Source organism: Carassius auratus, chromosome 42, assembly GCF_003368295.1.
Source record: "Carassius auratus strain Wakin chromosome 42, ASM336829v1, whole genome shotgun sequence".
Classification (NCBI taxonomy): domain Eukaryota; kingdom Metazoa; phylum Chordata; class Actinopteri; order Cypriniformes; family Cyprinidae; genus Carassius; species Carassius auratus.
Window position 1 is genome coordinate 12,279,512 of NC_039284.1, and position 17,035 is coordinate 12,296,546.

The window sequence follows — 17,035 nt, forward strand, 5'->3', positions numbered from 1 at the left end:
TCAGACTTGCGATCTTTTCCTTCATTGAATATTGATGAAATATTCATTCACAGGGATAAAACGTGAGTAAATAAAGAAACATTAATAGATTAGAAGCCTGCATCAAATGTAAAAGACAGCTCAAATCTTACAAAACAGCGTTTGCCACTTAAAGCCACTTTATCCTTCCTTCAAACTTTTCTCATTTCAATTTGTCCTTTGCTGTCACTCAGTGATCTTCATTTTCCTGTCTTGTAGACTTTAAGCTAATTGCCTCAGTGGGCTACTTATTATTCATGTACAATTATTGCAGTGTAATGTCTTTAAATCCTTTTAAATGACCATTCATGCGTCGCATTCACTGAAAATGCCTTTGATGTCTGTCAAAGATGGAATTCTTCAAAAAGAAATGTCTAAGCCCAATTTCAATCGCTCGGAGAGGGGGGTTTGGCGCTTCCCTCTAATATAAACTAAATTCCATTAATTTTTTAAGCTGCATTTAATGCATTTCCTCCTCAAAAAGTTTCCAGATTCTTCAGGCTGTCATTTGTATTCCAGCTGACTTTATGAATATTAATAACAGTGTTATCCTGATTAAACGGGCTTCATGTGAAATCCCCATGACTCTATGAGCTCAGGATTCTCATCTTACCGATTCTTTATGAATTTTGATACGGACATTAATGTGGAGAGAGTCTTAAAGCAGGTTTAATTGTACAGCATGCTTGTGCCGCAGGAGGAAAACTGCAGACATGAATAAATATGGATGATGATTTGACATGATTTGATATGGATAAACAGCCTCTTTTATAAGGGGAGGTGCGCACAAGCACCTGGGAGCACTCCACCGTGTAATTTGATTGTTGCGGGCTGTCGTTAAGCTTTGAATGGTCTTGACTTTTCCTGGATCAAAAGATTTTATTGACCCCTGACAGATATTAACAACAGAAACTGTTTTTGTCAATCAGTTACATGTGCTGTAGGCTGATTCCATCTCACTGGAGGGTTGTTGTTTTTTTTTTTTTTTCATTTTCCATCTGTTAATGTCAATTTATGAAAAATGATTCTGTGTATTTCAGAATCATTTTTCATAAATTGACATTAACAGATGGAAAATGAAAAAAATAAAATAAATAAAGGTGCTTCAGGATGCCATAGAAGAAGCTTTTTGTCTAAAAAAAGGTTCTTTGCTGCAAAAGAAGTCTCTTCAGATTTTCTTTAAAGAGCCTTTAACTGAATGGTTCCAAAACAACAACTTGATTTTAATAACTTGCAAAAGTTAAAAGCATTAAAAGCAAACCATATAATGTCAGAGAACACTACTGAAAGAAAGGCTTCTATTAGGCTTCTCTCATTTAATAAATAATAATAGAGTTATAAATAATAGAGTTATGAATAAATGCAAAAAACTACAACAACAACAATACTTATGTATTGAATTGAATTAATAAATGATTAAAATAATTTAATTAATAATTTAATAATTTTTTCCACGTATATATTGTTTTTAGCAGCAATCAGCCTAAAAATTTGACTAAAAATGCAATTGAAAATGGACATGATATTTATTATTATTATTAGGCATGTTCCACTCAAGCTGGCATAAGCTGTATTTTATGTCTTTGATTCTTTGTATGACATTTCATTTTGAATCCCTGCTTTTCGATGTGGTCTCAGTCTTCAAAACCCTGCTGTATACAGCATAACATTTAAATTAAAACAATAAAAACATTTTCTTTTTCTTAATGTTATTTAATAAGAACTATTTAGAGACAGTCAGTATCCTCGAATCAAGACCAAGATACTATAATAACTTTTTATATTTCAGACAGTAAAAAGTATAAGTATAAGTTAATGATTATTCAAATGGATGCTGAGGCTATTCAACATCTGTGGCACAAATAAACTTCGGACCAACACCAACTTTGTACCCTGATCTTATATTTAGCTGAAATGCCAAAAGAAAAGAAAATGCATAAACTATTTTCAACTTGTGGTACTCCTAACTAAAAATACTGTTTGGATCAAGTGGATGATTGAACAATCCAGATGAAAGACAAAACTTGATGGGGTTTAGAGCTTGTTGGATCTTTAGCGAACAAACCCACTCAAACAGGCTATAAATAAAAAAATGTGTCCTACTTGGAAAAGTTACTTGTATTCAGTTCATCATCTTCAGCAAGAAAAACACAACATTTTAGAGGGAGCTCTAAATCAAGTTTGGGATTCTGTTAAGCCATCCTTAATTTTATTTGAGATATGCATATATATATGTAATCGTTACGTAAAAGCTAGTTTAAAACAAATCCTCCAGGACCATCAATGTCACTCTAAAATAATGCAAGCTCTCAAATAAAAAGCATAATTCCTTGCATTTCTTGAAAATTCCCTAGGTAGGCCTTATGTTTCTTAGATGATGGAGACGTCTAGCAGGGAGAGTGGGATCTGTGAAGCAGGACCGTGCGTCTTAAAGCTCATTCTCAGAGCAGGCGCAGTGATAATTGAATTGAGCCTGTGGGAAATGAGCTAGCGCTAGCATCTCCGATCTCTTTGATGGATCCGTCCTCGGTGGAGTCTATCAGGCTGCGATTCACTGATCCTCCTGCATTAACGGTGGAGGAGAAATGACCCTCCAAAATCTACTAGGATGAGTGCCTCAATTTCCCCATATCCAGCTAATTTGGGTGCAAGAGAAGCGTGAGCCATGCTACGAGTAAAGAAAGCTCTTCCCCCACTCCACAACTGCCTTTAAACAGGCCTGCTTCGAATGAGTGAAAGCAGCCAAATACCCCCCAAGATGTGCAACAGGATAAACCCTGAAATGCTCTGCATTGTGTGTTTGATCCTGTCCATTATTAATTATGACATGAGAGATATGATTCAAGCCGGAATCACTGCATAAAATACACTTGAAAAATTTACAACTCGAGTCAGACTAATATAGATAAACCTTAATTGTCAGCCAACGTCAGAAAACACTGCACAGATAATCAGAATATTAATTCACATTACTCCTATGCATAACGTATATTATATATACACATATCTACATAAAGTATATTATAGCAGTATACATATATTTTTATAAAACCATTATGTTAAATCTTAAAATATATTAATATTTAGTCAAGCAGTTTACAAATTGACCCGTCTTTTAAACTCAATCACCCATTTAGACCCCTATATTTTTGTATAAAGCTCTCTGTTGCACTTCCACCATCAATAACCTCTTCGTTTAATTCCTAAATGTAGAAATCGCTGACAAAGTCAGATTGGCACAGTTATTCACCAAAAATTAATTTTAAAAGGTCTGTATTTGTAAGCAGTTAGACAAACAGCACGTTTTATTTCAATTCTGCGATTCGATGTCAAGAGTGAATATTTCAGCGAATGGATAATTCATCTGCTGAATGTAACCTCAAAATTGGCTGTGTAAATATGGACTAAGCTGAGATTTGCATTGGCTAACATTTGGGAGGGAGAACAGAGTTATTTAAGGATGAGCTTAATGCAGTCGATATGCGAGCAAAGGAAGGTTTCGTTCATATTTCTAGCACTGTTACACATTCACAATTTTGGCACACGAAAAGGCAACTGAATTCACATTTTAATCAATGTCTGATGCCTGACTTTGACCTATTTTTTTATACAAAGATAGATAAGACAATCCCAATGCATTTACTCTCCTGCAGAGCTGTTCTAGGAAGTGCCATGATAAAAATAATCATTTTATGTGTCACCACCCTTGCTCATGCGCCGATCAAAACTAAATACTTTAACTGCATTCCTTTCAACATACGAGTTTAAAAGCATTTGAACTCAGGCACAGAGAAACATATAGAAAACAAAGCTTTATTGTGGCCAGAAAGATTGTGAAACTAGTGCAAGGTGGCATCAACCAGCCGTGAGACTGTTATTACTCATCGAAGAGACGCCAAACAGGAGAGGTGGGGCTCAGGGAAGGAGTCAACTCAAGGTCAGCTGTCTTATGAAAGACATTCCAGCCAAGTGTTTCTCCTTCTCGACTCGGTGTCGCTTCTACCGAAAGCAGTGCAAGTTTCAACTCATTATCCATGTACAGCCATTCTTTATTAAAAATAAACCAGTGGGACTGCTTGTCTTTGTACATTTGTTACTGTCAAATAATGTTGCTTTGATAATAATATTGGCTAAATATATGTATGTAAAAATATATATATAATCACCTACTGTATAAATTCAGGGGTTTTTGTATGTTTTGCACTTTATGCAACACAATATCTATATATCGGCCATACCATCATATTTTTGTTACTGTCTCCTTCGAATAAATAAGGTGTGTAAAAAAATGTATCACCCGCTATATATTCAGGTGTGTGTGTGGGGGGTTGTGTGTATTATTTGCACATTCTGCAACTAAATCTATATATCAGCCATAAATGCATTTATGGTCGGAAGTTAAAGGGGGGTTGAAATGCTATTTCATGCATACTGAGTTTTTTACACTGTTAAAGAGTTGGATTCCCATGCTAAACATGGACAAAGTTTCAAAAATTAAGTACGTTTGAAGGAGTATTTTTGTTCCAAAAAAACCTCTTCCGGTTTGTCACAAGTTTCGGAAAGTTTTTTTCGCGTATGGCTCTGTGTGACGTTAGATGGAGCGGAATTTCCTTATATGGGTCCTGAGGCACTTCTGCTGGAAGAGCGCGCGCTCCCGTATAGCAGAGCACTGAGAGCAGAGGCATTCACTGATCAGAGCGAGAGCGTCGCGAAATGTCACAAAAGAAGTGTGTTTTTGGTTGCCAGGGCAAGACAACCCTGCACAGATTACCAAAAAAAAACAGCATTAAGGGACCAGTGGATGGAGTTTATTTTTACAGAGCATCAACGGAGTTGTGCAAGTGTTTGTGTTTGTTCCCTGCATTTCGCAGATGCTTGTTTTACAAACAAGGCCCAGTTTGACGCCGGGTTTGTACATGGTTTATTTCTTAAGGATAATGCAGTCCCAACGAAAAAGGGTCACAATTGTGTGTTGGAACCGCAGGCGGTGAGTAAAACTGCTTCAAATATCTCTGTGTTGTTAACTTAGCTATCGGCGCGTAAGCACATCAAGTAAACAACATGCGATGTTGTCATCAAACTGCACTTTCCACATGTACAGCTTAAAAAAAAAAAAAAAGACGACATAAAGTGGAACTTAGTCATTTTCCAAAACCGCTAAGCAAATATATACAGTTTCAGTACATACCACATAGCATACCGCCTTTGCTGATGCTGCTCTTGTTAAATTTCAGCCTCTGGATCTGTGTCACAGCTTCCAAACGCTCTCAACGCAAAGCCTACTCGTGCTCGCTTTCTGTTGATGTACAGTAAGGTTTGTTACGATCAAACAATATTTGGCCGAGATACAACGATTTGAAAATCTGGAATCTGAGGGTGCAAAAAAATTTTAACACTGAGAAAATCGCCTTTAAAGTTGTCATAATGAAGTTCTAGCAATGCATATTATTAATCAAAAATTAAATTTTACATATTTCATTTTTGTGTAAAGAGAAGACAAATGGCAATAAACCACTTCTCCAGATCATTCTAATGACAACACAAATATTCCTATAATTTCCCTAAACGTCCGTCAATGGAAAAACTTTCACACAAAGTCAAAATTGAACACTGAAAGGGCTACCAAATCCAGCATGATTGCTGTGCATGTCACCTCAGCACCCGGCGCTAAAACACACACATAGCTAGTGGTGCAAGGATCCTCAACAAACACATCTTCCTTTGTTCAGGAAATCCTTTCTCCAACACGAACTGCAAAGCTGAACTTTGGGCAATGCAGAAGCATCAACTCCAAACACAGCTTTTTGCTTTTTATCACCCTTAAGGATGAGTGATGCTTGAAGTTTCGACCTGTCCTTCAAACAAACCGGCTTTAAACAGCAGGACACCGTAGTGAGAAAACACTCCAGGGTTCTTTTCCAACTGGAGAACATTGGGGAACAAACAAAGTTGATATAAATGTGTGATATTCGGATACGGCAGGCACTTGGGTGACGTCGGTGTCACTGTGGGACACATGCGGAGAGGCTTGTGGGAGGTATTGTGTGTTCAGGGATGTACATCACTGCAAATATTTACAGAGCAGCTGATGTACAATAGGGGAATCACATGACTGTCTCCGACGAATATGTGCTCACGTACATCTGCTTAGATCAAATCTACACCAATGATGTTCTCTAAAGAACGAATAAGTTATTAAACACTTAGCACAAGAGGACTATGCAGCACTAACTCACTAGGTCCAAACGAACTCTGTATTTCTGACCTTTTCTGAGATGATTATAAGGGAACTCTTAAGGCCTGTTCACAACAAGGGTGATGACTAATGTCAATGATAAAGATATATTTTTTAAAAAAATTGTTCTTAATTTAAAAGAATAAAGTTCACACCACAACTATGCAATGATAACAATATCACTTGAATCACTTTCAAAATGATTTTTCTAGCTGATGAATGCTAAAAACAATGACAGCCAATCAGAATCCATCCTGCTTCAATGAGCTCAAGCATTTAAAGCAGCAGAAGACATAAATGCAGCCTGTGCTTATAATAAACCATACGTTATCTTTGGTGTGGATGCTAAATTTATGGGCTAATTTCTGAGAGCGTATCCACCTTATTTTTACATAAGAACAGATACAGCAATATGTATTTTGAACAAAAACAGTAGCTATGCTGCTTGAGATTGCAAAACTGGTATTTATTATCTTTTTTTTTGTAATAATAAACAAATAAGCTTGTAGGGTAAACACCATTTATAGCATTTGTTTTTCTTTTAGCTATTTACCTACAGCGGCTAATGAATCAGTCTTGCATATTCAAAGAAAATAGCTTTCTTCCGCATTGCTAAACAAGGGGTATACAGGAACAAAGCAAATCTTTTTCATTTTTATTTCAATGACAGACCAAAGTTTCTCAATCCTGTGTTCCTGCTCTCTTAATAAGTTCTCCAACTCAAGTGCCAACCATCTACGTCCAGTATTTCTGGTTGTTGCAGGTCTGTTCAAACATTCCTAAAATACAAGTCCGTAAAAAAGCAGTAAAAATGCCATGCTGTGAAAGTGGCTTGCCATTGTTCGGCCAGGATCCTTTGCGAGTGTGAATGTGTTGAAAAGCCAAGGGGAGGCTGGGGCAACAGGACCAGGCACTCTGTCCTCATTACCACTTGATGTTTGAGCACAGGCCACAGGAGTGACCGTTTAAATTGCTCCCTGTTCAAATAGTTCCCAAGCATCTGTGGTTCACAGCAAAGCAAGCCGTGTTTGTTTTCCTCTCTGCTTCATGGGCCATCACTAGGTCGTCTGGAATCCTGCTCGCAACTGGGTGGTAGGAGTCTTAGCATCATATGAGTGTCAGTCTGAAAACAGTACAGGTCTTAAGAGTTCATGGATCAGAGCTCCTGTGATACTAACTCAAACTCAATTTGCTTATTTCATAATAAAACAAAATTCAAGCGAATCATAAGGCTTTAAAATTAGGAGCCAAAATATTTACTTAATATAGCACACATTACATCAGTTAAAATAAGCCTGACAATCTTCATATCTGGATTCTTATTTAGCAAAAAACACTAAACGGGTATACGATTTATTAATTTTTTCTATAATGATTTTAACAGTTTCCATATCAGTGTTGACATATGCAAGAGACGTATATTCTTTAAGAGATTGTAGAAAATCATGGAAAATAAATACACACAAATGGATGGAACTCACATATTTCTCCCCAAAAACAAAAGCAAACATTAGAAAAACTATTATTTAAGAATAATATGACGAAAGTGTAGAGATAAAGAAATCTGCTCTTATGACCTTCATTTATTTATTTGCATTGTGACATTATTTCCATTACAATTATGCACCCCTCCCCCATTCTCATTATGTCATGCAAAATAAAAATAATTATATATGTATATAAACCATATAGTTTATCTATAATATAATTTATACAGATTTAAAGAAAAAAAATATAGTGACATTATAATAAAATATTTTACTATAATACTGACAATTATACTGATTTATATAAAGGGATTTTTTTAATGCAATAATAAATGAGCATGTAAAAGAATCATGTGAAATAATGTAGATTACCAACACTTAATATACTAGGTAAATGAACGAATGGATAAATGAATGAACAGCCACGCTAATTACATTAGAGAGTATTCTGGAATGTCACAATCCAAGAAAATCCTTAATGCAGAATTAATTTCTTAATTTATCTTTTGAAGTAAAATATGACCTGGAAATTTTTTCATAAGACTGACCCAAACATCCACAAAAAATTCTTCATTTCGAGAACGTTTCAAGAGACGCCAACCTCTCGTTGGGTTTTATAGCTTGAGTCTTTGTATGTTTGTGAGTGCGTTGGCCTTTTTCCTCGGTTTGTTTGGTTTCAGATCACAGTAACCAGGCTTCCACAGTTAAGCAGTGCCCATCCTAGGTCTATTCCTTAAACCAACACAGAGGCACAAAAGAGGAGGACAGAGCCCTGAGGGATCCCTCTGTCACTGGCGGACCACCCACTTAGGGAGCAGACAAGCCTGTTAGGCCACACGGCACTCCATTCTAGGGATTTTGAACTTCAATGGGACCCACAAGGAAGCCGAAGGGATCGCCAAAGCACCTCCTGCTCTCCGTGAAGCCAAGCATGGTGGAGAGAGAGTGAGATGTGATATCAGGGTGGGTGGCTGTCGGAAAAGCAGAGCGGGACCACAACATACTGCCGTAAGAGGAGCCAAGCTGATCGGACCAAACAGTACATTTACGTTTCCTTCCTGGACGGCAGACACAGGGGGAGGCAGCGTGTCGGGTTATGTCAAAGGTCGATCCACCTGCTAAGAACAAAGCTTGTTGAGACTGTAGCCCTATTTCTGCTCTTGTCAGGAAGGCCAATTCAACTCCACCGGAAACTTAGCGTGTTTGTTATGATGGACTTAGTGTGTGTGCTTTGAATTTGGACTGCAAAAGGACAGTTTACCCACGCTAGAAAACAATCCAGCATCTCAATTTTAATAACACGACCCAGTCTACAACAGTCCGCTTATCCCAAACCATGTCAGACAAATAAAATCGGCAGGAAAACAGACTCAAGAGAAACATAGTCTCACAGGTGTGGAATTCAATTTGGGTTCCAAGATGTGCATTCACCCTTATTTGGATGCTCCACGCCACTTTGAAAAACAATCGTAATGTGTAGCAACTACCAATATGGGATATTCAATGGCCAATACTGATATTTAAAGAGCAAGGTGGTTGATGACTTATACAATTCTGCAATATAGCTATATTTCACAATTTAACCTTAGCTAAGGAAATGTATACAATTGCTGAAATTTGAATAGTTATTTTACACATTATTTACTCAAAATTCACAATTAATTAATTAATTCAATAATTATAACTCAAACAATAAATAAATAACAAAAATACACCAAAGTAAAATAATTTAATAATATATATTTTTTTTTTACATTTTAACATTTGGGCAAATTTTAACTACTGTATGATAAAAAAAAATGAATCAATAAAAAGCATGTGAAGTATGGTACAAAACAGATAATTAAATACAACTATATAAATTATAACTTGTCAAATAAATGTTATGATACTTCCACAAATGAAAAACAATTATTTTTGATTGCACTGCATATTCAGCAGTTTAATAACGGAATCTGACTGTCCTTCTAAAGAAGTGGATATTGGTTACAAACCTATAACCAATTTGATGGCAAATTATAAAACAGTTCTGGTTCACTAATTTGATTGACACTTATTTATTCACACAGTATAAGAATTTACTTCACTATTGTTGTCCCTCCAGTTGTTTGTCTTCATTAAATGTAATTACAATTCTCTGATTTACAACATACTCTCATAAATAAATAAATAAACAAAAAACTAAATACTGCACTGTGTCCCGATATAAATATTTTGTTTACAGAACTGCTCTCTAATAGCAATACAAAACTCACAAATGTTCTATAACAGTGTTGATATTGCTAATCAGTCATGTTCAAAACAAAAATTCATAACACCTTGCTTTCAGAATTGAATCAGCAATGCGTTTCTCGTTTTAGAGGAACATGCACATTACTATGTTAATGTCGGCTAACTGCCACTTGGATCCCGGTAGCTGTACACTCTTTATCAGTGGTGAAGGATAACAGCCTTAAACTAAACAAACATTCAAGCTAGATCAAAGAAAGAATTGGGTGGGATCAGTGCTTCATGCTTATTTGCCGCCGAAAAGGAAGGAGTTGAGTTCAATACAGGTGACTGCAATGCAAAACCTCACACAAAAAAACCCCTACAAATAACATTAATGATCGTAAAACATTATTTTGCATGCGTAAGTGGCAGACATAATGACTGTGCACCGAAAACACACAACCCCATAAAAATCAGGCATGCAGCCATATACCCAAAGGCACACATACACACGCTTGGCGTCTAAGATATCAGGATACATGCTAAGTAGATCCTGTTCTAGGTCTTGGCCTCCACCCTTCACTAGGATGTAACAATTTGGGTTGGGCTCTTCTACTGCAGGATGTGTCACAACAGAGAAACAGCTAACCTGGCATTAACTCAGATAAAAAGACAAACACACGCAACGCAGAGGTCATGCTATGAAGGTTCGAACCTCATCGGCGGTCTTTACAATGTGCATCGCTGTTTGAGAGCAAATGACTGAAGCTCATATGATGATCGTTGAAGCTCTCCAACATATATACATAGATTAGACCGATTACAATTACACTATTTCAATTATTATATATGCAAACAATATTACATTTCCTTCATATTAATATATATAATATATATATATATATATATATATATATATATATATATATATATATAATAATATTGAAAATTTAAAAAGAACAACATTCATTTAAACAGAAAGCTTTAACATTATAAATTCATTTTCTGTTAATTTTGATCAATTTTAAAGCATAAAAGTTTTAATCAATTAAAAATAATCTTACCAAAACCTGAAACTTAGTCCAAACGTATAGTATACAGATCACTCTACAAAGAAATGTGGATATTCTTATGGATGCTAAAGAAATATGGTTTTACTCTAACAACAAGAATCGACAAAAAACAAAAACATGCAAATACCATGGTATATGAAGATTTAGTGTCTTGATTTTATCATCTTATAATATAGGACTTTTAGTAAGGGAACGGCCAATAATATTCAGGCTTTAATTAACCTTTATAGCTTTTTAAAAAGTTGACAATCTAAATACATGTCATTGTTAGAATCCTTTTCAGAAGTCAATAAAAACTAATTGGATCTTTAAGGTAAACATATTGAAGTAATACCACAACACTCAAAACTTAAGACACTGTTTCTGAAAATATAACATAAGGATGCCCTCTTGTGCTCATATTTAAGAATGCACTTTCTGCAAAAGTGTGAATACTGTGTATCAACCAAAACACAAAGTTATCTTATCAATAACAAACTAAGCTTCCCAAATTCAGTCCATGACAAAACAAAAACACCTCTGTCGAATACAATAGACAGCTTTCTTTCATCCTCACCTTTGTACATGTCAACCAGTGAATCCTTCAGTTCCTGTTTGTGCATCCATGACAGCTGATGCAGCTCCTCCTCACTCTCTGAGAAGCTTTCCCTTAAATTCAACAAAAGGTATCCATAAATAACTTGTTGTTATTCTTGAATGCTAGTGCTTGAGCTCAGTGTGTTGAGTGAGTTGTAGTTGTATGTTTACAAGCTCTCAGTGTGGGTTAGACTAATCTCTCCTACAATGTCCTCATAAGCTCAAGGCATACCAAAAGCTGAGTGCCTGTATGACCAGCCGTACAATTACTTTCCTTTCTGCAAAAACATCAAAGAAAAGAAGCTGTTACATTCATAATGAATAGGTTTCTATGACTGGGACATTCCATGTTACTCCAAAGCACAAAGGTGTGATGACTAGTAAACTATCATGCTTTGGGATGGATATAAATATTTCTTATCATGCAATTATTCATGCAGATAAGCTGGAAAATTGACAATGTAACTGGCAGATCCTGACAACCAGGACTGTAATATTTTTTTTAGGTAGGTCTAGCATAAGTTTTTAGGTACAGAAATTGAATAAAGTAATCAGACGTAAAACATAATTGCATATTGGACTGTAGTGATTAAAGATGATTCTTTATTAAAGTTACAAAAGCTTTTTAATCAAGAGCAGGGAGTGATTTATTTGTTGTTGCTGTTCGATTAATATAGAGACTGTCACTTTAAGAGAATGCACTGATACAGTACAGTAGGCCTCCGTTCAGCCGGCTATGTCTGCGATACTATGGATACTTACCAATACGGGCATTTTGACATAATTTTTTTTTGTGTGAATTTGTCAATTTAAACAATACTTCAGGGAGAGCTTATATTTGCGTGCGATCTGAGGCATGGGTTTGCGCGCTTTGGATGAGCGCATGCACAAATCTTCCATTCGCCCTTAATTGTTTAAACTGACAAAGCTTAAATGAGTGTAGTTTAAATACATATAGTGTGCTATTCAGATCTCATCTGTGCATGTGCGATATCACCACCCGGGGGATGACGAAATAAATGACTGTTCATATTCCAGCATTCGCGTTGAACAAGAGTGAATGATTTGTCCAGGTCTTTTTTTTTAATTACTTTTGTTGTAATGTCTGGGAAGCCTTATATATCCATCAACAGAAACATATATAAGCTGAATCCTGTTTGTTTTACGTGCTATTTATAGCAAACCATATTACAGATGCTGAGTCAATCTTTTGTTCTTTAAACTGCTCAGCTCAGTGTTCATCTTCAGTTCTCTCTTCACAGCAGTTCAGTCAGTCTACTGTTTGAGTAAATGAATTACTCCGGGATATTGGTTTGTTTGAACTCAGAGGGAGTGTCAGCCACATTAAAAAAGTTAACAGTTTAAGTCATTTGTGGATTAATGCGTATTGGAGACGCGAACCGTTTAAAACGATTCAGTTCGATTTGGTGAACTGGTTCAAGAAGATCAGGTTATATCGAATGATTCGTTTGCTAACTGGATATCACTAAATTGCATTGTTTTGAAATCTCACAACAGACTGCGAGTGAATACAATGCTGAATAAAGTCATAGTTTTTGCTATGTTTGGACCAAAATGTATTTTTGATGCTTAAAAAAAATCTAGCTGACCCTCTGATGTCACATGGACTACTTTGATGATGTTTTTCTTACCTTTCTGGACATGGACAGTATACCGTACACACAGCTTCAATGGAGGGACTGAGAGCTCTCGGACTAAATCTAAAATATCTTAAACTGTGTTCTGAAGATAAACGGAGGTCTTACGGGTTTGGAACAACATGAGGGTGAATTATTAATGACATAATTTAGTTATTTGGGTGAACTAACCCTTTAAGTGTAAATTTTTTGAAAAATTTAGATTGACACATCAACTGAAAGTTAAATAAATAATCCTTCCATTGATGTATGGTTTGTTAGGATCGGACAATACTTGGCCGAGATACAACTATTTGAATTTGTGGAATCTGAGGATGAAAAAAATCTAAATACTGAGAAAATCGCGTTTGAAATTGTCCAAATGAATTCTTAACAATGCATATTACAAATCAAAAATTAAGTTATTATTATGTATAAAATATTTTCATGGAACATGATCTTTACTTAATATCGTTCATTTTGACCCATACAATGTTTTTTGGCTATTGCTAAAAATATACCTCAACGATTTAAGACTGGTTTTGTGGTCCAGGGTCACATTTGTTGTATTGTAAGTGGGAAAAAAAGTTGTATGTACAAAATTCCATAGTATTTTGCAACTACCAGAGAATACATAATTAAGTTTACAGAAGTTTCATAAATTGGATTAAAAACAAAGAAAAACACACCAATTTGCATTCTTTATTCATCATTTTGTAGATGTAGAATTAAAAAAAAATTCTTGTTGAATTTTATGCAGAAAAGGTACAATGCCCTTTAACTCCAACCAAAGTAATTTGAAAGTAAACTGATGTCTTAATTATGACTTCACAAGTCAATACGAACTATCCAGGAGAATTTGAATGCACTAAAAGCTTTGGCATAATTTAGTTGTAAATTACACTTGTTTTGATCTTTCATATCTAATCAAATGTAATTCAGTCAATTTGAACTGTGACTTAAATGTCCAAGTGCTTTTTAGGGCTATATTTCTCTACCACTCCAACAGATTTAAGACCACCTTCATACAACTATATCTGAACATGAATAATTTGAAGGAGAAAAAAAAAACACACAAGCAAATGAATACAACGCCAGATTCCTTCCTGACATTAACATGATGCATATATATATATATATATATATATATATATATATATATATATATATATATATATATATATATATATATATATATATACATATACATATACATATATATATATATATATATATATATATATGCATCATGTTAATGTTAAACTGTTCTTTGAAAACACTATGATATATTTACAATACATGATAATGATTTAGTTGGGTTTGTATAGATCAATGATTAAGGATGTCTGAGCTGAATTTTTTAAATGTGTACCATATTTAGAATTTTATAAAAAGGTCAAAATATGTGATAAAATAATAATAATAACAATAATTATGATGATGATAACTTTAACACTGTCATAAAGGTATTAGGGTCCTCTTTGCAAATTATACTATATATATTTAATATAATATAACATAACTGACTATTCATTAAATTTTAATAGAAAATATAGCTACTATCATCCTTGCAATAACAATCAAGTGAAATAATGATCAAGTGAAGAATGATCATTTGTTTTTGTTTTAAGTCAAATTCATTTTTAAATTAATATCACTCTACAGCCATAATCTGTTCATTTTTTACATTTAAAATAAATGCTATTATTAATAGTTATAAACTTAAAAATAAAATGTAAAAAGTCAAAACTGTCAAAAAATGTTTTAACCCAAATACGTAATAAAGCAAATAAAATAAAAAATTAATGAATGAAAAATTAAACAACATTTTCCACACACTATGTAATTTTTTGCCGCTAGAGGGCACGTATTTTAAATAAACAAAGACTATAGCGTAGTTTGATGACACCGTGACTGAGTGTGGAATCATGGGAGCTGACGTCTTCATCCCTGTTTTTATACAGTTTATGCTTCATCCCCACAGTTGATGCAATCCGACGGGACTCGGGCAGAAATCATGTTGATGGATAAGCTAATGATTTATTAAAATAGTAGAATGAAGCATGGTGAGGCTGAAAGCCGTCGAAGCGAAACGAGGCCAGTTAATGAGCGCAACACACGGCTCAAAAGCAGCGGAGCTATTATGCCACAGTTGACCGCTATCTAGTTTTATCATGCTATTGATTTTTTAAAGTTCTGTTATCGTCATCGGTCTATTAAAACCCAACACATTAAAGCGTCTTTTTGTGTTTCCTACAAAACAAAACCAGAAATCGAAGGGTTATGGCGTCATTGGCAGGTGACACAATTACACCATGGACACAGTCCGTGTCACTAGTTAAAATTGCTTATTTCTCTGGATTTAAACATTCTTCGAAATCATTTTGGGATAATCTAAGTAGGCTACACAACTCAGCAAAATATATAACACCGTTCTAGTGGTGTTTGGATATTTTCATTCTGGACATGGACAGTATACCATACATAAACTTTCAATGGAGGGAAAGAAAGCTTCCGGACTAAATCTAAAATATCTTGTAAATGTAAAACTGTGTTCCGAAGATGAACGGAGGTTTGGAACGACATGAGGGTGAGTCATTAATGACATAAATTTCCTTTTTGGGTGAACTAACCCTTTAAATCCATCCAAACAGCGGCGCACGAGTTTAAAGCAACAAAGTAACACTTGACTGAAGCCGGGATGAATGTTTCAAACAGGTCTAAAGTGTTACAATTTCTAGACAAGTCGTAACTAGTCAAGAAGTAAACTAGCGACTTGCTGCCTACATCCTTCCAAGAGTCACACACTGTCTGACGCGGCGTCAAAACACAAACACTGATTTTATTTTCTTCAGGTTCATTAGTCATTCAGTCAAAGCATGACTATTTATGGAGTGAGACGTCGAAAGGAGCGGTCATTGAAAGATGGACACTCGTCGGACTTACCAGGATTTGGGATTATGAAGTCGACGTTCATTTGGAGCAGGTCGGACAGGATTGTTTCCTAAAAGTTTTGGAGGGGAACTTCCTATTACAGTGCGCGGAGTCACCCTTCACTTAAAGACAGACAGTGCTGCGTTTGACCGCTAGAGGACGCTCACCTTACTGACCCAGTGCACCTTACAGAAGATAAAGCAATATTCTGTTCGGTCCGGTTTCAAGGTGGATGCAAGGCGGTTTGCAGGTCATAAAGAGGAATGGCTGAATTAAAAGTGAACGAATGAACAAAAACTGTGTAATGTAAAATGTAAATGTAAATAAATTAATTAATAAATAAGACATTAAACATGTAGAAAAAAAGCAAAAGACTGTAAAGCGTTATTCTTTGTTAAACTTATTTTTTTTATTTTTTTTCTCTAGCTTTTGTATTTGTAAAATAACAATCAAGTGAAATAATCCAGAATGAGTACTGTAGCTTTTTTTTGTTTGTTTTAATTTAAATTTATTCTGGAATTAATATCACTTTTTAACCATAACATCTTCAATCATAATCTTTTTTCTTTGTTGAAAATGTTTCTCTTCACGTTTACACAAAACATTTTATTGTTTGTTTTATAATTTCATTTTTTATTTATATATAAAATAAATACAATGGACAGTTTTTTTATTTAGTTATCCATTACTACAATATAAAATAATAAAACAATACAATAAGAGCCAGTTTAAAAGCCAAGTTTTTAATTTGGCAAAAGCATTTTTGTAAAGTAATATATATAAATGTATGCATTTAGCTTCAAAAGTTTGAAAACCCTTGCATAATTGTGTAAACAAGAACCTATTATTTTTAAATTATTTTAA

At 34.8% G+C, this 17,035-nt stretch overlaps 1 protein-coding gene across 2 annotated transcripts in view; it reads right to left on the reverse strand.

Annotated features, from left to right (window-relative positions):
- Window positions 1–16,530, reverse strand: part of LOC113060672 (mirror-image polydactyly gene 1 protein-like) — a 66,335-nt gene extending 49,805 nt beyond the window's left edge. Inside the window, exons 1-2 of one of the 2 annotated variants that reach the window (XM_026229786.1) lie at window positions 16,184–16,274; window positions 11,581–11,672 (exon numbers count right to left, since the gene is read on the reverse strand). In XM_026229786.1, coding sequence (XP_026085571.1) covers window positions 11,581–11,626 — 46 coding nt within the window. In that variant the 5' untranslated portion in view covers window positions 11,627–11,672; window positions 16,184–16,274. Of the gene's footprint in view, window positions 1–11,580; window positions 11,673–16,183 lie in introns of both variants that reach the window. The other variant, XM_026229787.1, reaches the window with a different exon arrangement.
- Window positions 16,531–17,035: the final 505 nt, after the last annotated feature.